Here is a 23797-nt window from a genome sequence, read left to right as displayed (position 1 = left end):
CAAAGTATGGATTATGCAAAGAATAATAAACATCATTTTTGTTTACAAATGTTTCCTTCTTTTATTGTAGGTTATTTTTGACTGGGGGGGTAATGACTTACTGATTAATTTCCTGATCCTTTTGCCTGGAGTAAGGGAAGCCAGTAAAGAAATGACCAGACATACACTGGAAATGGTAACTGTCTCTTATACTCAACTGTGCTCAATTGGATGCAATGGGAGACCCTGAGAATTGAACAGAATGCAAACTGTTGAGGAAATTGCTTGGCTTGTGCACTGGGCCTTTGATGAGAAGTACAAATGAAGGAATGTTATTTTTGTCTTGTCACTATTCAAATCAGTGATAAAACCTCTATTTATACTGACTCAACAGTTTATACAGTACATTCAAGAGATTCAAATGCAATCAGAAAAAATCTGGGAAATGTCTGTGATTTCTTCTAAAATATAATTAACTATTACACTGGCCTCACAGTACAGCAGGATAGCTAAGCCACAACAGTCACTTCCAGGAAGAGTGGGTGAGCAATGATTTTTTTAGTGCAAATTTAGCTACAGCTAACAACAAAAATGAAGACTCCAATGACCTTTGTTTCAAACACAAAAATGCCTTCATCACATTCTGTAGCAAAAAATAACTAATACAATATAAATTATAAAAACTTTCAAAACAGTACACATACACAGAATTATAAAGGCAACTTACTACATATGAAAATATTTACAATTTAAGACTTTATATATAATATTTTTTTCCTGCTGTTGCTATCTTTGAACAAGTTATGCTGTATACAGTCTGTGCAGTAATTATTTAAAATGATCTTTAGCCAACATAAAAGGCAGCTACTTAAAAATATACAGGATCCTTTGTGGGCTCAAGACCTTATCACCCAAAAAATGTAAAATGCTGTTTTTAATACTGTTGTCATAGAGAACACTGTTTTTTCAGAATTCTTCATGTCCAAAATTGAAGTTCTTCCCTTTAACATTTCTTCACACAATGACTTAGGATGACAGAAGTTTGCGCCTGAAATATAAAAGAGAAAATATTTCAAAGGTAAATAGAAAACATTAAGTAAAAATCACATCCCCCTCCCTTCAAATGATCAAAGATTAGTAGTAAAGCAATGGCACGTTAAACTCCTTGGTAAAGCACAGCCTGGGATTGTTGTGTTTTCTGATTTGATGTTCCTATCACTTTCAATTTCAGCGCATGATGCTTGAGTATTTTCATATTCATTAAATAGCTTAGGTACACTAATTGCACTACTCAACCAACAGCATACTTCAAGATATTAAATCAGAGTTAATCACATAATGATTATAAATCCTGCAGCAAATGAAGTGCTCCAATCAATGAAAGCAAAATGCATCCACTACTTACACAGAGTGCCTCTACAGTACATTTCATCTACAGTGGTTTCAGTGTCTGATTCCAAATAGGCTAGTCAATCATTGAGCACAACTCTGTGTAATGTAAATCACAGAAGATGTTTAAACTAATAAACCAATTACAGATGTACAGTACATTATAGTTCAGTCAACATTCTAAGAATTCTTCTACACATCCAAGTCCAAACAGGACTTTCACTGAAGCTTTTGTAAATAATCCAAGTAAAAATTAGGCCAACTGCAAGAAAAGTATGGCATCAACAATGAGAGTAATTATAAATTCTTCATCCACAAATGGAAAGAAGATGTAAATCCTGCATCACTGACAAATGGGTGAACATAATTGTTTCGATCATAGTTTGAGATTGTATTACACTTCACATTTTTCATTCAGTATACAGCTCCTAAAAAGGTCTTAAAAATTGCTGCAGATTGTTTGTTTCTACAGCAAAGTGTCCAGGGGAGGTTTTAGAAAGGATGGAGAGAATGGAGAGTGCAGAAATTGCTATATAAGACATTCTGGTGAAAAAAAAATAGAACCTTTAAGGAATCAAGTGTAAATCAATAGGCTTTAATAAAACTAGACATTACAATTTACTTTATTATTTTAAAGCTTTATTATAACAATAATAAAAATGTGTTGAACAGATTTAGATAGACACCTTATAAAGGGATCTATACTTCTGTAATGTCTTATCTACTTCCCTTATTGTACCAAATCATTTATAAAGATATATTGTTCTGCTTACTGTTCATACAAACAAGCTACACGTATTGTTGCAGATACCTTCTGGCCTAGAAGAATTATTGTGTTATAGTTACAAAAAATATTTTGAACCTGTGCTGCCATATCTAAAAAGAAGGAAAGAGTAGACACTGCACTGCATAAACTTGCCTGGTGTGAAAATAATGAATGGAATAAGGACTGAAAAGATCATTAGATAAGAGCAGAAGACTTGTGTTGATGTGACCAGGCCTACTATACCTTGTTAATTCCTAACTCTTGCATAATATCATTTAACTCTTGCATAATATGTTAAACTTTGAAGGTCCCTAGAGTACTACTATCTACCATCCTCTTGGGAACTGATTCCACATTCTGGATCTGTTGTTCTCCAAGAAAAGCAAAACGTTTCACCCTTCACCAGCTTTCATTTCAGATGCCATATTCTTGTTGAAACAACAACTGGAATCTACTGTAATAATTCCTTTAATCGGTTTGAATACTTCTGTCATGTCTCCTCCTGACCTTGACTTGCTTATGCTGAAAAGATTCAGCTCTCCCAATCTCTCCTCATAGCTCATACATGCACTTATAGTCCTGGAATCAGTCGAGTTGCTCTCTTTTGGACATTCTGTAGTGCTACTATATCTTGTCTGTCATATGGAGACCAAAATTGAACATAACATTCCAGATGAGGTTTCACTGTTGCATTACAAAGGTTAAAATAATCTATTTTGATTTGTATTCAACACACTGTGTTCTGTAATTTAACATCTTCATCCATCCATTTTCCAACCCGCTGAATCCAAACACTGGGGTCTGCTGGAGCCACTCCCAGCCAACACAGGGCACAAGGCAGGATCCAATCCTGAGCAGGGTGCCAACCCACTGCAGCACACACACAAACACACCAAGCACACACTAGGACCAATTTAGAATCGCCAATCCACCTAACCTGAATGTCTTTAGACTGTGGGAGGAAACCCACGCAGACACAGGGAGAACATGCAAACCCAGGTCTCCTAACTGCGAGACAGCAGCACTACCACTGCGCCACCGTGTCGCCCTAATTTACTATGTTACTTGTTTTATTAATAGCTTTACTAATTTCTTCTTCAGCATTTGTCTTCCATTGTTGCAGTGTCCGCTATCTTGCACGTCGCTTTCCATTTGCCTCAGCTCAGCATGTTCTTCAGTCTGGTGTGTTCATGTGCCACATACTTCAGTCTGTCGAGCCATCACTTCTTTGGCCGACCAAAGAGGCACTTCCCAGGTGGGCTAATGTTGTAGGCAGTTTTCACTACCATGTGGTCTTCGCTGCAAATGACGTGGATACATCTCTCACATCTTCTTGGTGATCAGTGCCATGCCCATCATTTTCTGCACATCGATGTTCATAACTCAATCCCATCTACTTAAGCCAAGGGTCTGTCATAGAGTTCTCTTCTCTACTGTATGGTGGCCCTGTTCTTCAATTTTATTGTGGCTGGCTAGCATTCCATACCATACATCCCTACCTGGCACACAACAGTCTTCTAGATCTCCGCCTTAGCATATATGAGCATCTTCTTATCACACAGTAGCTGGTCACTTGACACTATTTCAGCCATGCTGCATTGGCCCATGATAGTGTATTATGGGTTGTGTTGCTGTCTGACCTCATTCGTGACCCCATGTACTTGAACTTAGTGATCTTCTTGATACAGTGAATATTGAATTGGACGGTTCTATCCATCAGAATGCCAAACTCTATGTACTCTGTCTTTTCAGATTCAGTCCGAGGCCTTTTCCTGCTAGATGTGTGCTCAGTTTTTGGGCCAGGCATTCCAGTGCTATGTATTTTTTCTCTGCTAGTGAGACATTGTCTGCATAGAGGAGGGTCCACAGATGTACAATCTAATCCACACTGGCTTGTAAAGTATCAACATATTGGTAAGTATCCATTTTAACATTTTAAAATTACTTTAACACTTTCATGATTTTCATGATACTGATTTTACAGCTTACATTACATATGCTCTTCCAGTTGTAGCCCTGTTTCCATCGTATCACAAGTGTTAATAAGATGGCAATTTCAATAATGTAAAAGCCTTCACAAGCTCGCTGAACTAACAAAGAGAGCAGCCAGACTGGCATCTGGAAATATTCTGGCTTTGTAGCAAATGGGGACAGAAAATCACAAGATACATGCAAGCCTGAATTCAAGGATTGTAAGCGAGTCAATACAAAAAACTTTGAGAGGTATCTTATTTCTAAATTGAGGAAACATTAATGAGTAAACTGTTATGTTTGAGTAGGGGAGTGACATTTAATTTTTTCTACAGGTTAAAACATTTCTTTTGTATCCTGTTAAATATTTAACACATCTGCAATTATTTTATCTGCGGTTCACTTTCTTCTGTGCTGTTGATTCAGAAGCAAAGCTCTTTATCACTATCTTTGCTCCCTCAATTTTTAAACCCTCACAGCGAAGTCTGCTACTGTAGCATTACTTTCTTTTGTTTTATTCCCTACAATTTTAAAATGATATTTCATCACATTTACTATATAATGTAAAGCACTGTAACTTCTCTGTACGCAACTGCATAAACAGTGACACTACTCTTCTGTGTGCTCACATACTTTCAGCTGTGCTTTACAGTGTGTATTCAGTACGTCAGGGCTCATTTACAGCCAAACAAAAGCAGCCAGCCGCCTCACGGAAGAGCATGTTGACATGACAATCTTTCTTGCAAAAAATGTGATTGTTACAAAGACATTGTAGTTTATTTACTTACAAATGCAATGTGCATTGTTTGTATTTATGCAAAGCCTTTAAGTGTGTTACTGGTCTATTTGTGTGATTCCTTTCTGAACAATTGCTTACAAAAGACCACATTAATATATATATTTTTATTTAAATCTTAATGTGTTGTTTGTTCTAATATTTTAAGCATACCCTTTAGAAAAGTTTGCAACACTTATTCAAGTAACATTTAATTTAGTTTGTTACATTTCATTAGAAAAATGTTATAGTATGGTATAGAAGTTGAATAGGTCAATAGATGGAACCCATCTATTGGCAACATCATCTTTCCCTTTCCAGATTGGAATGGTGATGCTGGTGGTCCTTACTTCTATTAACAATCTTGTTCAAAACTGCTGTCAGGTCCAGTCACTTTGCCTCTCTTCATCTTTCTGATTGCCACCATGATCAGCTGAACTGGGCCATAGGATGGGGGGAAACTCCTCGTTACTGATCTTCCAGAAATATTCACTGAATCGGTCAAGGTCTTATTTACACCTTCTGGAATGTCCAGTTGTGTGTTTAGCTCCATGTAGTGCTTTGTCATAGTTGTAGCCACTACTTGATTTGCAGCCATCTTAAGCAACGAATATTGCTGACATTCCTTTTCAAGCTGTGTCATATGTCAAACCTTGAAGGATAATTTCTTCTTAGTCACAGATAATTGGACTTGATTTGTCCAGAACCAATTTTATTTGTTGATAAACCCAGGATTGTAGCATTGTTCAGATGGGTCAACTGCTTCTTGAAGAGGGTTTTGACAACAGAACCCATGAGCCTAGCTGTATTCATCTCTCATTGACCCAGTATGGCAATTGAGGTCTCTCCTAGTGAGCAGAAATTATTTGTGTGGGATCAATCGCAGGTGTGCATTCACACTTTGCCAGAAATTGTCCTAGTCATATCCCGGACACCCATTTAAGGGGCATAGCACAAAATCACCTGCAGAATTCTTGAGCCTGAGTGATTGATACAAGATGATCCAAGATGCAGTGGACTTCTACAGTCTTATTGCTTACGTTTCACAGACCACCCCAATGCTTTGTACACTATCTGGATTTTCAATGCGATTCCTCTGTTTTTCTCATAAAGTGAAATTTGCAAGTTTTAGTTTCCCCAAAGACACACTTGGGTTTTGTGCAGAAATTATGTTTGCTGACCCCAGTCTTTTACAGTTGTGCCCTTAATGTTGGTGGGCATCTGATTTTCTTTCCATGCTGGTCCACTCTAGGTATTTCCACTACCTTTGCTCTAAATTCTCAGTGTGTTTCTCAACTTTTTTTCTTTTACCTAAAGCTAAGGTCAGTCCTCAAAACGTTTGGCATCTCTTTATCCTGCCTGATTTCATGTTATCCTTTTTATTTGTTTTTGCAATCATGCTGTAATCGAAGCCTATCCCTGTTTTATATAGTCATCTCTGCTGGATGCAAGAAACCTCTCTGTGACCCACTGAAGTCCAATTCAGACACCTTCTTTCACCCTTGAGCTGGGATTCAATTTTAAATGCAGTCTAAAATTCTCCCAAAATCTCTAAATTTATTCAAAATAAAATTGTCCGTCGAATGTACGACCCAATGAAATGTTTAATGGGTTTAGACCCTGACTAAATTTGAAATGTACAGTATGTTCCCTTAAAGATTCTGGTTCCTTTTATATTTGTGTCCTTCCCTCCCACCACATTTTATAGTTTTTCATTTTCACCCCCGTTTAGTTTGCTTTGGACAAAAAACTATTCCTGATTTTGTGCTGCTTTTTCTACTTTTAGATTTTTGCTGTACAGTATTCCTTATCATCTATTAATAATTAGTTGATTTCAATAACTTCAGTAGCTGCTAGGATCCTCATGGCATGTCTATATTACTAAATGAAGGTTGTATATGGCCAGCACCACCGTAAGCACACGCGCACAGCGCCTCAGCACCCCAGAATCAAACCCAGTGGCTTCCCAGAGTCAGTAGGTGGCGCCCAAACAACACAACACAACCTGTAAACTAAACTTCAGGTCACAATACAACCCCCTCCCGAACGCGAACACCACCGCATATACAACCTTCGTTTAGTAATGTAGATCTCCAAGCCAGGATCAGAGGCCAGAAGCAAGCCGTACACAATACAACTGCTGCCTGAATGTGAACGCACACACCACCGCATATACAACCTATTGACGTTGACCAGATAGTTAACCAAGTGATTGGATTGCTTCCTGAAGAAAGCCACGTCTTTCTAAGTACTGACAGTGATGATTCTGAACACGAAACTGAGCATCTTAATTTCCCATTACAATATTCAAACACTATTAGCCCAGCTGGATTACCAAAACACAATCTTAACCTTAAAGTAGGGACAATAATCATGCTAATAGAAACCTTAATACTAAACAAGGTTTATGCAACGGCACACGGTTGATCATGAACAGCACATAAGAAAATTTTTATTCAGGCACAAGTGCTTACTGCATCCCATACTGGCAATACGGTTTAGATTCCCAGAATTGACCTTACAAGTTCTGACCTGGAATTACCTTTTAAACTTAAACAATGCCAATTTCTCATTAAGGCTGCATTTGCCATGATGATCAACAAATCCCAAGGACAAACCATGTACAAAGTAGGGATTTACCTATCTGAGCCTGTATTTGGACATGGACAACTTTATGTTGCCTTTTTAAGAGTCTGGCGTTCGTGTGATGTTAAAGTGAAGGTTTTAACTACTCCATACCAGGCAGAGCTGATCCAAGGACAGGAAACCATCTTTACCAAAAATGTTTTTTATGAGGAAATTTTTGATTAACTATTTTGAATTTATTATTTTATGAATTTTTTGTTCCCAATTACTTCATTTAAACCTTTGCACTCTGATATTTTTTTTACTTATAAGTGCAGCAACACAAAGACATTTTGGACTTAAATGATATAACAATTATATTTCAATTTTAGTTTTAACAAATTGGTTAATTTTAGTACAAATATATTTATTTAATTAAATGAAAACTTTCCCAGGACGCTCCCACCCTCCATAATTTTTCATCCCTCCAAAAATCGGAGGAAACAGAAAGTGATTGCCATTCTTGGATTTGCAGTTCTTTAGAGAATCGGGGGTTTACTGGTCATTGGAGAAAACAAGGATAATAAGCAATACATGGCTGAAGGAAATTAGTTTATGACTCAGTTATTTCAGAACTTTCTGAAGCTTGTGTTAATCTCTCTTCCTTATATATTATTACTTGAAAAAGGAGTAGCCTTTATTAGGAACCAATTATGTCCTTTAATCAAGAAATGTAGGGCAGTTTACCATTAGCACAGTGCATGTTTAATTTTCTCTGCTTCGTTTCTCAGTCATCTCAGAATGGGGGCAAAATGTAACGGTCAGGGTTAGGTGATCAGGGTTGGTATGAGCAACAGCTTTGATGTTTGTGACATTTGTCATTTTCTTGCACCCTTCTTTTCACTAAAATAATTGTTTAGAAAAGTTTTAGACTCCACAACGCTTTCCCATCAGTATGTGAATATTAACACTAGAGGGGACAAAACACTAGACAAGTGTTATGGAAGCATCCCTGGTGCCTACATATGTACTGACTTGGATATGCTGACATCCTCACAGCCAATGAATAAGACCACTCTCACTTTAAGTGAATATATGAAACTAGCCAACCCGCGGCGTACCATACGCCGCATAATCAGGCCGGTTTTTTAATGATTTTTAAGCACAGGGAGAAAATTAACATTTGAAAAATCGGTAATGTAATAAATCAGCAAGAAAAGCAACATTGTAACAATGCACGGAACGAACCAACACACAATTGTCCGTGACTGAAAACTGGCGGACCGCAATCGCGCCTTCTCTTGCCAGACGGAGGGATGGGGGTGCACGGCGCGGAGTGTGGAACGGGAGGAGAGGAGAAGGACGTCCATTCAGTTCCCTCCGTCATGCTAGTCTCCTGAATTCTCGTTCAGTATGTACTGCCCGCTCATGTGCCCACCTCCAACTCGTCACCTGTCGTTGGCTGCATTTCTATATATAATCCACCAAGACACCCGACCACGGTAGTAGCGAGGTGGGAGGGGGGTGTGCACAAAGGGTAGGGACGCAACCAGTGGGAGCATAGGAGTCGCACTTAGTGGGAATTCCACGGTTTGCAGCCCGAATGGGGTTCAACGGCTTACCCACGCCTCTCTGCGCTCAATCTCATGCATAATTATTTATTGAATGCTAAACACTTTTGGAAAGACATGGTTGTCTAAAACGGGTTGGTGTGAGAATACAGCAGTAAGTGAATGAAAAGATGGAACTCTGGAGAGAGCAATACAACACAATAGTGAACCCGCGGCATAACAAACGCCACATAATTATTTATTGATGGTTGAACACTTCTGGAAAAAACACAGTTGTCTAAAAAGGGAGGGTTTGAGAACACAACAGAAAGTGAATGAAAAGATGGAACTCTGGAGAGAGCAACATATAATTGTCAGTGAGTGAAGAAGACGCATGTTTGTCGCGGATGCGAATTGCTGTATGTAGCGTGTAAAACAGTTTGCCATGGTGCACGCGGTCATGCGTCGTAACCGAAAACTCGGTTTTTAAAGACTGCTTACTTCATTGTGTTTTAACCTCAGTTGTAAAGGATTGTTTTAAGGATCCCATGGGATACCCCTCGCAAACCGTTTTACACGCTGCATATGGCGACTCACCTCCGTGAGAAACATGCCTCTATGAACTGTCAAGGTAGCTCGGAGGTAAATGAGGCCTCTACGACAGACGAATATAAATGACGCCGTTCTTTCTGTGTCGTCGCGCCCGAGTTGGTGAGCGTGGCTCTGCGAGTTGTCGTCGTATCCAATGGTCTTGGAGTTGGTGGGCGTGGCTCCTCCCTGCATGCGCCATAGGTGTCTTACTTGTCGGTGGCTTAGTGAATCCACGCCCCTTCCAGCGTGCTTTCCATGGGTGTCTTGCCTTAGTGAATTATATATGAAATTCTCTTAATTTACGCTCTTTAAGGAAAAATCTGTTATGGTGTACCCCAACAGCAAGCCATGTATCACTAAAGAGGTTAAAGCATTACTGTTGGAAAAACAACATGCTCATCAAGAAAATATGACAGAAGAAAAACAAATTTTACAGCAAAGGATCAAATGGTTAATTAAACAAAATAAAAAGAAGTATGGGGAAAAAAATCAAGAGGTGGTTTAATGATAACAATCCAAAGCAGGTTTGGAAAGGCCTAAAAACAATCACAGGACTGGGTTCTTAAAAGAGTGTAAACTTTCCAGTTTTCCTCCATTCCATTGAAATGACTTGAACATTTGGTGAAAAACATTTAAATGATACAAAGTCTTTTCAAAACAACCACCAATTTCAATATTTTGCAAACAGAAGTGTTGATGATGCTGTGCTTGTTATCTTACATCAAATCTACACTTTTCTTGATCAGCCTGGTTCATGAGTCATTTTTGGATTTTTCTTCAGCATTCAATGCCATACAGCCTCAAATACTGAATGGGAAACTGAATACTATGAATGTAAACCCATTTATCACATTATGGATTCAGGACTTTCTTTTAAATTGTTCACAGACAGTCAAAAGTACAGGATGCTTTTTCAAAAGTCATTCATTCAAATACAGTAAGTCTGCAGGTGTGTGTCTTGTCACCATAACTATTTACTCTGTACACAAGTGACCACTGCATAGGATGCATATCTGGGGGGGATGAAAGCCACTATCTAAATCAAGTGGACTGGATTGTAAACTGGTATAATAAAAACTATCTCTGAATGTAAAAACGATCAAAGAAATGATATCTGATTTTAAGAGAGAGAAATCTGTATGTTCATCCATTGTTGTTTTGGAGGAGGAGGTAGAAATAGTGAATGAATATAAATACTTAGGAACTAACTTAGATAACAATCTTAACTGGAATGCAAATACAAAAAAAATATTCTTTAAATGCAATCAGCGCTTATTTCTCATTCATAAACACTTAACTATTTAAATTAGAGAAGGACCTCATGTTGTCCTTCTATCGCAGTATGATCCAGTCTGTTATCAGTTTCACTGCCTGGTTTAGTGGTCTGACAAACCAAAATGTAAAAAAGCTCCAACAGATTACTGAGCGTGCAGCTAAGATTACTGGGGCTGGTGTTGATGATTTGGTAAGTGTGTGTCACAGGACAATTCTAAAGAAACTGGAAATCATCTCAACTGTTGATAGACATCCATCACATTCAGAACTTAACTCCAGTAAATCAGGAAGGATAGTCCCTTTGAAATTCCACACAAATCACATCAGAAATTCCTTTCTTCCAAGTGCCATGCGACTTTTTAATGAGAAATATAGGAGAACATGGTTAAGGTGTGATATGTATCCTGTAGCCATTTTTGTGTAAATGTGCACTATCAAACTGTCTTATCTTATCCTGTCTTGTCTTATTTGTTTTGTTTTATTTCTTTCTTGTTATTAGATGCAATTGAGAAGGTGAATTTCAGTTTCCTTATGTAAATATGACTAAATAAAGAAACCCTGAAATCTTTATTTTTTGTATTCACTAACATCTAACATTTTTACTTCCTATGTGATGCACTTTGCATTTAATTATATTAAATGTAATCTGCCACATTTTTGTTCCAAGTTCGAAATTGTCCAGTTCCATCTGCAATGACTCTAACAGCACTAATACCTACATCATCATCATCAATCTTAACAAGCTTGTTTGTTACATGTATATCTAAATCATTTATGTGAACTACACAGAGCAGTGACCCCAAAACTGATTCTTGGGCTGGGGATGGGGTCCACCTTTAATTTCTGCTACTTGTGTTTTCCAGTCACATTTTCTGTCCCATATTTAAGATTTCTCTTTCAATTCTGGATGAAGACAAAAACAGTTATAATTGTGCTTTTGGCCAAACATACATTTTAAAGATAACTACCATCAAAAGTCAAACTAGAAATGCAGGACCAAATTGTGTATGGTTCGCCTCTTTAGATTTGGCTTTGGTCTTTTGCCAAAAAGAGGGATGTCTTTGTACATAAAAACGAGTGAAGAAATTAAAAAGAACCTTGTACTCACAATAATATTTGCAAATCAAAGTTCAAACCAGTATTGAAAGCTTTAAGCGCTTCAATACTTTAACTAATTACAAGTCACGCCTATTACTGCAGAATTTGATGTAAATTCAGTATACTGTAGGGTTAATTTTCATTTTGTCATGTTTAACTATGAATAATTTATCAAACAAACAGCTTAAATTTCACTTTTCAGTTTATGATTGAGAAGTGTCAAGTAATGTGTAAGCAACAATTTGAATAGGAAAAAAAAAACTTATAGGCACTTAAAAGTATAATCAAGATTAAAGCATAACATGAGTATAATTCGCTATAGTGCAGAATTAAAATACAAAATGAGAAAAAAAAACTTCTAAAGGAGACAATGCTAAGTTTGGATCACATTATTATCAGAATGTACTTTCACAGAATCTATTAGTATGAAATGCTCCACAAATGTGGTTCTACAAAGTGGAAAATATTATATTTTAAGTTGGATGCACTTAATTCAGCTAGGTGGAAAAACTTGACAGCTGGCTTGGTGGCACAGTGGTAGCACCACAAACCTGCAATAAAGTAACCGGGTTTTGCATACCGAGTGCTCCGTGCCTGGAATTTGAATATTCTCCCTGTGTTCATGTGGGTTTCCTCCACCAATCCAAAGACATGCAAGTTAGATGCGCTGCCGTTGCTAAATTGGCTCCAGTGTGTGTTTTTATGTGAGTGCGTTCAGACAGAAAGTTCCTGCCTTAAGTCCACAGCGTGCTGGGAAAGACAACAGCTTTCCTTTGGCCGTGCCCAGGCTAAGCTGGTTTATAAAATGGATGAATGGATGGAAAAACTTGACAAAGTAAAATTTATTAAATCAATATTTATTTTGTTGAGTGTATATCATTTTCAGACTATATTCTAACAAATGATTCTGTAAAGACCTTTATACAATTGTTACCTCATTCATTTCAACAAATTAAATTAACAAAACAGAATTCAACCCCCCAGGAGAACAGGAAGAGGGCCAACAGCAAGAGCAAACCTTTAAGCACTTATCTTGTTCTAATTTCAAATAGTATAGAACATCAGTTAGCCACTAACTTATAAAAAAGTGGGTTGAAGTTCTTCCAGTTGATCAAGATAAGTCAACGTGCTAGTAGTGTGATACAGGCAATTACAATTAACTTGTCCTTCTCCACTTTAAACCCATCTGGGAGTACACCAAACACTGCTATTAATGGTTTAGGGGTGATTGTGACAGCAAAGCTGTCTGACAGACATTCAAAGATTTCTGTCCAAGCTGATGTTAATTTGGTGCACTTCCAAAACATTGACCCAGTGAGGCTGGAGCTAGATTGCAATGTTTGCAGGTTGGATCTTGCCCTGGATACATTATGAACAATTTTAAATGAGATCAATGTGATCAATGGAAGATATGTTTTATTGATTTTAATTTGAAGCAGGTAACATTTCATATAATCAAGTCAAACTTAACAAAGCAAAATTAAAACCCCATCCAAGAGAAAGAGAGGAGAGCCAAAACCAAAGCTAATCTTTATGGGAAGATAAATTTGAAGTGTAATTGTTCATGAGATGCAAAGACATTATCGGTATACAATTCTCCTAAGTGTTTTAATCCTGGTTGTTTTCCAAAGATTAAATACGGTGCAGGTTTGAGAGTGTAGAAAAAGCATCTGTGTCTTGAAGTACTTCCTGCATTGGTTCCATATTCTGAGTGATTGATGGTCAGCTGGATTATTGGTATATTGTATTTACTTGGGCACAAAGCAGGTCATCCAAAGAAGTACAGCAAGATTGTATATCTATTGCAGACCAGGCTTGTGTATATTTATCAATCTGTGTGAATGTTCAGGTCTTTATAGCGTATACATTTGCAGCATAGTAATAAAAATGAAAATTAGGTGGTGCCATGCCATCTTCTTCTTTATGTCTTTGTAGAGTTGCCTTTTACATTGCCTTTTAAATGCATGGATGTCTCGAATTCCAAATGAATGAGGTTATAATTGAGTCTAATGTCTTGAAGAGTGATTTGTTAATATATTTATATAGACGGTCTGAAATAGAAAAAGAAGCTTAGAAAGAATGTTCATCTTGATAGTATTGATTCTCCCTGCTAATGTGAGATGGAGGGTGACCATCTGTTCATTTCTTATTTGATTTTTTTTCATGCTGATAGCAAAATTTTGTTGAAAAAAGATCTTATATTTACTTTGATGCTTATCCCTAGATATTAAAATAAATAAAATAATAAAATAAATGGATACCTATCCTGTCTAGTATTGTATGCTAGAGAGTTCACTGGAAAAAGCATACTTTTATTCAAATTGACTTTGAGTCCAGGTATCTTTTGAAGTTCTGCTAGTGCATTAAGGACTACTGGTAAGGATGTTTGTGAGTCTGATATCCTGTATATAGTACCGTTTCATCTGCAAATAGTGATATTTCTTGTTCAAGTCCTTCTCTGATAATCTTCCTTATCTCTAATGCAATTCAAACGCCAATGGCTCAATGGCAACTGCAAAAAGCAACGGGGGCATCCTTGTCGAGTACCACGTTCTAGTTTGAGGTAGTTTGAGATAATGTTCTTAATACAGACAGAGGCGTATGGACTAGTATGAAATAGTTTTATCCATGCATATATATTTGGCCCAAATCCGAATTTGTGCAATGTGGTGAATAGGTAGTCTCATTCAACCATGTCAAACACTTTTACTCCGTCCAAAGATAAGATCTCTGGTGTGTTAAATTTTATGGGGATATTATATTACATTAGACAGACACTGGAGATTAGAAGCTAAGTTTTTGCCTTTAATAAATCTGTTTTGGTCTTTTGATATTACATAAGGAAGCACTCATATAGGTTGCTGATATAGACACTTTAAGATGAAAGAAGTAAGCAGAAAGTAACAAAACTGTGGTTTCCTGGTTAGTCTTGGAAGGGAAATCCAGTTGAACCTGTTAACTGTATGGCTTATACTGTGTTCCTGCACATACTAATTATTACCAGTTTATCAGCAACCTGGTGATACAGCATCTGCTTTAAATATGATGCCAATGTAGCAAACACAATAAAGCCAAGATACCATCATAAATTCAAATGCATGACCATCATTTATTCCAATCATCCAAAACCTATACTGTGTTTAACTCATTAAAGCACCTTGGCATTTAAGCTTCTAGAGTCCTCCTGACAACAGCATTGCAACCATTAAACAATTATCCTTTAGATATAATTCTCCAGTAATACATTACCTTTATTATATGCAAAAAAAAAAAAAACAATTGTTAAAAGAAAATTGCCAAAAACATCCATGGCTGAAACTGAACAAGTGGTGATGAACATATAGGCAACATTTCCAGATTTTACTAACTCATCTTAAAGTTGGCAACCATAGACAATCTAATAGAATGGGACCTTTTAGGATGAATCTCAGATAATGACTTGAATCCAGCCATCAACAAGATATTATCTTCATCAATGTATGGAAAGCATCCATCCGTCCATCCATTATCCAACCCGCTATATCCTAACTACAGGGTTACGGGGGTCTGCTGGAGCCAATCCCAGCCAACCCAGGGCGCAAGGCAGGAAACAACACCCGGGCAGGGTGCCAGCCCACCGCAGGGCACAAACACACACCAAGTACACACTAGGGACAATTTAGAATCACCAATGCACCTAACCTGCATGTCTTTGGACTGTGGGAGGAAACCCACGCAGACACGGGGAGAATATGCAAACTCCACACAGGAAGGACCCAGGAAGTGAATCCGGATCTCCTAACTGGGAGGCAGCAGCGCTAATACTGTGCCACTGTGCTGCCCTTTGGAAAGCATGGTGTAATTAATTTAAAAATCATTAACTGCACACATCTCTCTCAACTAAATCTATCCAAAAAGTATCCAGGAGAAAAAATGAATTGTGAACTATATTATTATGTAAATCCCTCACTAAGTCCTATGTTTTTTGAATAAGCTACAATGAAATTATATAGCGAAAAAATATTTGCTTATCTATATGATAGTTTTGGATTTACAATTACTTCAAAACCTTGATAAACCTGTTCACAAAGCTCTCCAAATTGTGTAGGGCAGGCTGTGTTAATACTGTTTTGATTTTGTGTAGAACACAAATGTATGGAAGTAAAGGTGACAAATTATTTAAATTAATAAATAATTATTAAAAAGATGGATTGTAAAATTTACAGTCAGTTTAAATACTTCTTACTATGATTAGTTAATTTCTCAAAATGAAAAATGAAAAACTACAGGTCAACTAAAGCTAATTGAGCTACTAAGCCAGCTATTACTGCACAGAGATGCAAAATGTGGCATTTAGGCCTATGCTATATATATATAGGTTATAACATACGTTGTTACTTTAGGAGTGTAAAGCCTCATTTTGCTTTTATTCTAGTGATAATACACACTATTGTAATACTTTTGAGTTCCTCTTGATTATTTTGGGTTTGGTGTCTGCTTTGCAGCAACAATTAAAGTTAACATTTAGCCACACTATTTTTTATGACAAAAAATTGCTGGATTAGCAGCATTAAAGGCACTAAGTTCACATAATTTAAATTTAAGAATGATTCTCTCACTTTATATGCAAAAACTAGAAATTTCACTGCTCGAAAAAATGAGCTTACTTTAAACTGCATATAAAATAATGGAATTATCAAATGAAAATAAATCATATTATAAATAGATTATAAATTAGTACTAGTAACAACTACCCTATTTTTTATTCTTAAGGATGAGTTCTACAAAAGTCCTCACATGGTACACATTCATGTTTAACACAGTCTGATGTTGTAAACAAATATAAACACTGATCCACAGAACTGTACGTTTTGTAGACTAGGAACTCCACACACAGTTGTGGTTTTTAAATTTATGACCTTGTAAAAAATATCAAGAGTCACTTGCATTTAATAATGGACCACATAGCAAGCACTGCAGCAGACGCAAGCAATGTGAAGAGATGAAAATGAAATGCATGAAAAGACAGAATCCAGCAATTGTAATTCTGCTTTTTCCTGCAGAACAGGTATACTAAAACTTACCTGGTCTTCATGCAGGAGAGGCCCGACTGAAGAGGTCAGTGCATCGTGGTCTTCACAACTTCAGAGCATCAAGATGTGTACGCGGATAACTCCGTCGTTGAAAAAAAAAATCTGCTGGCTATTTCTAGAGCTTCTATTTGTGGATTTTTACCAGCAGTAGGTCTGTATTCTATTTGAGAGTTGAAAAGTTAAACACTCAGGCTTCTAAATTTGCAACAGGAAACCAACGCCCTATATTATAGTTCTTCCAAAAATTGTAGAATGTGCTAAATCAGAACAAACACTGCTTGTTTTTTATGTCTGTCTAATGCACTACAAAAATGGAAACCCACTATAAGTTAACCGTACATTTCTTTTTTGATACGCATATTCCTAACATTTAATTAGGCAAAAGGGGATTATCTGTTTGCATAAAAATGAATGAGCACTGTCCAAGTTATTGCCATTCCATCTTCCCAATTAAAAGTCATTAAACTCTTTGATAAATGGTCAAAGCTGCTGTGACTCCAAAAATCTCAGTTAATATAGACATTGCTTTCATCTTAAGTGCAACACTTACATTGTCACTGCCATTTCTGCCAGAAGGTAATTTCTTAAAAAAAAACAACTTTACAAGACCTTTAAAACTGTTCTTAAAACACTTTGTTAGGTCTAATCAGGAGATAAGGAATGATTTAACGAAACACAGATCTACTGGGCTTCAGCTTAGTATACACAGGATGGAAAATAAGGATAACTGCAACAGAAGCTGAATGCTAAATAAGGCCAAATATGGCCTTATAGCAAGGTGAAAATTTATTTGACCCCTATCCTTTTTGCATCTGTTATTGGAACATTTTGACAATAAATGTTTTCAAGTCTTCAACCAAAATGTAATACTGTATTAGATAAAGGATATCTGAGTGAACAATATGTTATGCCATTTATTTAATGAATTAAGTTATCCATATCCAATTTCCACTGTACTAAAATGGAATCTCTCCTTACACTTGATACCTTATTGAATCACAGCAATCTGTGACCAACAGCCTCTTATAATTCAATATCAGCTATTCCAATTTCCGTAAATGAAATTTTAGCCCACATTTCATTAAAGAACTTTTTAAAATCTGGCAAGATTTTTTGAGGAGTAACTGCTAGGTCTAGGACCTACCACAGCATCTCCAACAGGTTTAGGTTTAATCTTCTATCTGACATGCCTTAGTCTTTGGACCATTATTGTGCTAATACATGATCTAACTACATTTTCGGTTCAGCATTCTCCTTAAGAATGTCCTGACACAGAGCATAATTCATGGCTCCTCCAACTATGGCAAGCTGTCCAAGTGCTGAGTCAGTAAATTATCCCTCCCTCATAGCACAATCACTACCATGTTTGATTGCAGGTATGATGTTCTTATTGTGGTATCCTGTGTTTCATTTACCTCAGACATAACGGGAACTATGTCATCCAGCATCTTTGTTGAGTTTAGGCACAGGCTTTGACAAGGCCAGTACAAAAAGATCCTCTTTTTTTCTTAACGGTCTACAGAACATTCTCCTAAACAGCTTGGTGATCACCCATGTGCGTCCTAAGAAATAAGCATTAAATGAGCAAAAAAGCATTAATCTTCCTTTTATTTACCAGTGTTTCTTGGACTTTTTAAGGATCCTTTGCAAGTTCCTGGATGATTTAACACTGCACTCTTAGAATAATAGTGGTAGGCTGAGTACTCCCAAAAAGATTCATTATTGTTCCATTTGTTGTCCATTTAGAGAAATATGTCTGTCACTGTGGTTGAGGCTGAGGTTTGATTGAGTCCTGGGACTTTACAAATAGCTTTGTAGCCTTTCCAGACTGACAACTCTTTGCAGTGCAATTTTCAAAATAAGTAAGGTCTATTTGAGTATGACTGGCTTTAATCAAACCAGGCCGCATTCAATTAATTAACTTTAATTATCATTTTAACTGGTTTGATTTAATTTGTTCACTCAGGTATTTAATATTTTTGACTAAAGACTTGAAAACAATAAAGATAATCAGGAAGGGGACAAACATTTTTTTATGGCATTATGTATTTAGTAACATGTCATCAGAAGTCATAAAAAGGAGGACAAGGCTCATCTGGGGGTTCTTATGATCATAATAGGATAACCCACAAGTCACTGTTTACTTTAAAGCCCACATTGATCCATCTGGTTTAACTGGAAGGGATTCAACAGCTGCTTTTAGTAAACAGTAAGTGCAATGTCATCTCATTAATGTATCAAAGTCATATAAACGTCACATCAAACACAATTTGAAATGATCATTTAGCACCTGTTTCTTTTTCAGCATAATGTTAACTTTTTAATCTTCTATAAGAAAGTAACCCAGTTAAGAGAAGTTACTTGGCTGCTTTTATTCTAGGTTCATAAATATTAATCTTTGTGCAATGTTGAACTTGATCCACTATTATCTGGTATCCTGAGCACAAATTTCAGAAATGGGGAATGGGGTGGAGCCACATTTTAAATTTGTAGTCACAACATTTATAACAAGAGTCACTATGCACAAATATGTTACAACTTAACAGACAGAGCAAAACAGAAAGGATTCAAAGTTTACATTTCAGGCTAGCAACAGACTGGCAGACTAGCAGAAGCAGACAGCTGCAACGGGTGACACTTGAGTGACAGACTGACCTGATACCCTGGAACTCTTCTAGTTGTTGTGTGAGCCTGGTGCTCCGTTCCTCCTCCTCTTGTAGTCTTCGCCGGAGTGCTCGTACTTCTTGCTGAGCTTCAATCTTTATGTCATTTGCCACCACAACGGCTGTCTGCAGATCTGCTTGGAACCGCTTCCATTCCTCTGTATCATCCTACCAAAAAAATGGCATCAATGATGCTAGTGACACTGAAAATGACAATTGCTAGAATCTAGAGACCAGCACACAATGAGGGATCTAAAGCCAGAAGCTTGCACTTAAACACAGAATATTTCTAGATGGTTGAAAAGAAGTAACAACGGGACGGAAAAAGCCTCTGATCAAGGACTACTGTAATGCAAAAGATCAAAATCAAATGACAATGACAACAACAATGAAATGACAAGACATTCTATCACTATTCTGCACGAAGAAGAGAGTACCACACCAGAATAAAAAGGTCCTAAGATGCAGTTCCAGATGCCTCATCTGTAAGATCACACCAGAGGTTTCAGTGGTGTCACAGGAAAAGCTTGCTTTGAGAAAGTGGAACCATTACAGGTCTGTGTTCTACGAATAAGGGCAATCAAAACACCTTTTTGTTTGTTCAAAAAAAAGTAAAACTTTAATTCTAGGACTAGTATCAAGAGAGAATTCTATACTTTAATACAGCAAATTAGGCAGGGTGCCTCCTTGTTTTGATCAGTGCATTTTATTTATTTTCTAACTAGCCAAAAATAGGAACACAAGCAATGAGGCTCCAGTTAACCTGATTAAAAACTTCACATACATACTCTGATACTCACATTTAAAAAAGTTATAGAAGGTAACAGTCAAAGAGAATCAAATAAGCCTGAGAAAATACAGGTAAATGCCAGAGACAACAATAAACCTCAGATAGGCAATTTACAATGTACTCTATGGTAGCTGGACTAGGTGAAAGAAGTAGAAATCTACCCAGGTGATAACTGCCTACTTTTAAGAGCAAATATGCATTTAAACTGAGATGAAGCTTCATTTAGGAAAAAGATTATATATGAATTGTATATCTTGTTATTAGAGATCATAAAAAATGTGCATTTTTTTAATATGTTCAAAATCGAGCGTTCAAGACAAAGTCTTCTGTCAGGCTCAAATGTGTCCAACTGTAGCAAATGAAAAGGGTTCACTAGCTACCTGAAGGAGAGTTGGCTGCTAGTTTTTTTTTTGGTTTCATATGCCTTCTATAGTTGAATAAACTGACAGATTAGACAGACCCTCATAGTAAGGAAACATCTGAGAGACTCTGTATAATGTATATACAACATTTGCCTTCCAGTCATCTCAGATATTTTTATTATACAGACCAATCACAATGCTGTATGTCATTTTTTGAATCTGGAAGAAAATTAGAGAACTAATAAACATCCTTGGGATTTTATAAAGCATAATTTAAAGCCACATGTGTGTTCAGCCCACACAGCAGAAACGGAAAGAACAAAAGAGCTCACATCAACACTTATGAGGAAAAGGGTGTAAGTGTATGTGCTTGTGTATCATTATGGTATGTTTTGCCTTATAGAAGCCCGATGCCCACTCACATTCAAAGTGCAACATACTCATTGGGGCCAACTCAGATCTTCTGCACCCTATGGCTGACTGTTCTTCATCTATTTATCTTTTAAAGAAGCAGCATTAAATGTTCTAAATGTATTTCTCTTTCTGATAATCTAAAAGATATGTTATGCCTTCATAATGACAGGGGCTTTTCTGTACCTTCATCTGCTTGTTAAGTGTCTTCTGCTGTTTTTCTAGTTCCATCTTCTGCTCCTCCAGCTTTAATATACGATCTAGGCAGCAGTACAAATATATATTATATTCAATAACTAACTGTATTTTAGATTAATTCATGAAGAATACTTATATGACAACAACATTATGACTATAGTGCACTATTTATTAGGAAGTCGTTTAGAACATATTTAAAAACAAGATAAGTAAAACAAGATAGCTGGTTTTGATTCTAAATGATGCACCCAATAATCAACAGAAGGGAGCTCTTCCATTTTCAAGTAATGACCCAATATCTCTCAGCCAAAATCCTATGATACCAAAACAGACAAGAAACTAAACTATTTAAAGACCTGTTTTCTTACAATGTATTTTTGTAAATTAGACAATGTCAGTATTATCTAAAATTGGAATATACAGGGCATGCATAATTTTAAAGTATGTCAATTTTAATTTAAAAGAAAACCCTGCAAAACAGTTGATTCTGGCATACTTTCCAAGTCAGTTATGGTCTGGTCACTGTGCAGTTTCAATGCTTGGTGCTGCTCCACCTGATCTTCCAGCTCAAAGATGGTTTCCTTTAAGTCTTTCATTTCTGCCTCTTTCTTAGAAGCCTGTTCCTTTAATCGCTCTGCAGCGGTGTTTAGTTCCAACTGCTGTAATTCACACTGCTTTTTGAGTTGCTGGCGCTCTGCTTCCACCTGCAGTTGGTAAGAAAATAGCATGCTGAGAGATCTTGAAAGACATTACTGTAAGAAATACGCCAGTGCTCTAGGGGACTAGGGACAGTGTGAAGCTCCCTCTTTTAGGCCCTTTCAGTTCAAGAAATATTGTACATGGCAAATCACTGATCAAACAGTTTCCAACATGTTAATGTCGCTGGCAAATAACCTAAACAAAATAAAATGGAATATTAATGACCTATTTGTGTGAAATAGTGGTACTGTTTTCTGCACCTACCCCATGTTTAATAGACTGTTTCAAATAAATATTAAGCTTCTCCTGTAACTTTAAACTTAATAGTTTCCCTATTGAGCAAATCTTTGTCAATATTTGTTGAGCAAAGTCAAACAAAATGACACATTTTATTGGCTAACTAAAAAGATTATAATATTCAAGCTTTCGAGGCAACTCAGGCCCCTTCTTCAGGCAAGATGTAATTGTCATGCTTATGTACAAAGTGAGCTAAAATTTTAATTATTATATATTAACTATTCTATTGTGTTTCATTAAACATCCATCCATCCATTATCCGACCCACTATATCCTAACACAGGGTCATGGGGGGTCTGCTGGAGCCAATCCCAGCCAGCACAGGGCAGGAACAAATCCCTGGGCAGGGCACCAGCCCACCACAGGGCACACCCACACCCACACACCAAGCACAATTTAGAATCGCCAATGCACCTAACCTGCATGTCTTTGGACTGTGGGAGGAAACCCATGCAGACACTGGGAAAACATGCAAACTCCACGCAGGGAGGACCCGGGTCTCCTAAGTCAGCAGCACCACCACTGTGTCACCCTGTGCCGCCCTCATTAAACATCATATCATTATTATTATTATTAAAATATCTCATAAGAAGCAGCATATCTTCTGAAATACACATTAAAAATGTATTAAAGGCAAATAGCATAAACATGCAATTTTGAAAACACTATTCTGTATTTGGTACAGTCAGTGGAGACTGCATTAATACAACCAATCACCAGTACCCAAAATCATGGCACAATCAGCATGAAGGAGGAGTCTGGAGACAAAACAGAAAGAAAGCTCCAACCAGAGGAAAAAGGAGATCAAAATTTCCATCTTCATTGCCGGGAAAATAAGTTGTCTGGGGAAAAGGTACAGTTTTGATTTGAAGAGCAAATAAACAAACCAGGAGATGTGCATGTTCAAAGAAACTAGGCCTTGGAGCACCCAGCTTTTGATGCAAAGACAAGGAAGTTTGTTTTACTTTTTCAAGCTGTGATCATCTGAGCATTTAACATTAGGCTACAGGAAAAAGGCAGTCACCCCATTCTCTCGAGGGCTCAAGATTCACCACAGTGCTGGCACAGATAGCAGAAGAAAAGCTGCTGGATGAATGCCTCCAAGTTCAGCAAAGAAAAGGCTGCCACTGGTGCAAAGGATGTGTTGTAAATGCTGCATTTTCAAAGATGACTGTGTTCTTTGTTGTATTAGCATTTCCAGGGACATAGTTTTAAGAAGGAGCACACCATATATATTCCTTTCAGAGAATTCATTAAGCCTTTTCATTTGCTGCCCAGCTCTGTGTGAGTCTGCCAACCAGTAACGGATGAATGAAGCCTTCACGCCATAATACAAATTAGAAGAA

The 23797-nt window shown here is 37.1% G+C and overlaps 1 protein-coding gene and 1 long non-coding RNA gene across 6 annotated transcripts in view; both read right to left on the bottom strand.

The window, feature by feature from the left end:
* The window catches only part of specc1 (sperm antigen with calponin homology and coiled-coil domains 1), a 299764-nt gene that overhangs the window by 131882 nt on the left and 144085 nt on the right, over positions 1-23797 (bottom strand). For all 5 annotated transcript variants that reach the window (XM_039757048.1, XM_039757051.1, XM_039757049.1 and 2 more), the window contains 3 exons: positions 21952-22159; positions 21444-21517; positions 19687-19862 (listed from right to left, as the gene is read on the bottom strand). In XM_039757048.1, coding sequence (XP_039612982.1) covers positions 19687-19862; positions 21444-21517; positions 21952-22159 — 458 coding nt within the window. The remainder of the gene's footprint in view (positions 1-19686; positions 19863-21443; positions 21518-21951; positions 22160-23797) is intronic.
* On the bottom strand, positions 48-17199 carry LOC120531547. Its single transcript, XR_005634119.1, has 2 exons — positions 17023-17199; positions 48-1027 (listed from the first exon to the last, which is right to left on the bottom strand). It is a non-coding gene; the product is annotated as an uncharacterized LOC120531547 (long non-coding RNA).

Source organism: Polypterus senegalus, chromosome 6 (assembly GCF_016835505.1).
Source record: "Polypterus senegalus isolate Bchr_013 chromosome 6, ASM1683550v1, whole genome shotgun sequence".
In the NCBI taxonomy this organism is placed as follows: domain Eukaryota; kingdom Metazoa; phylum Chordata; class Cladistia; order Polypteriformes; family Polypteridae; genus Polypterus; species Polypterus senegalus.
The sequence above is the reverse complement of the archived record's forward strand: the minus strand, read 5'-3'. Positions and strand labels throughout refer to the sequence as shown.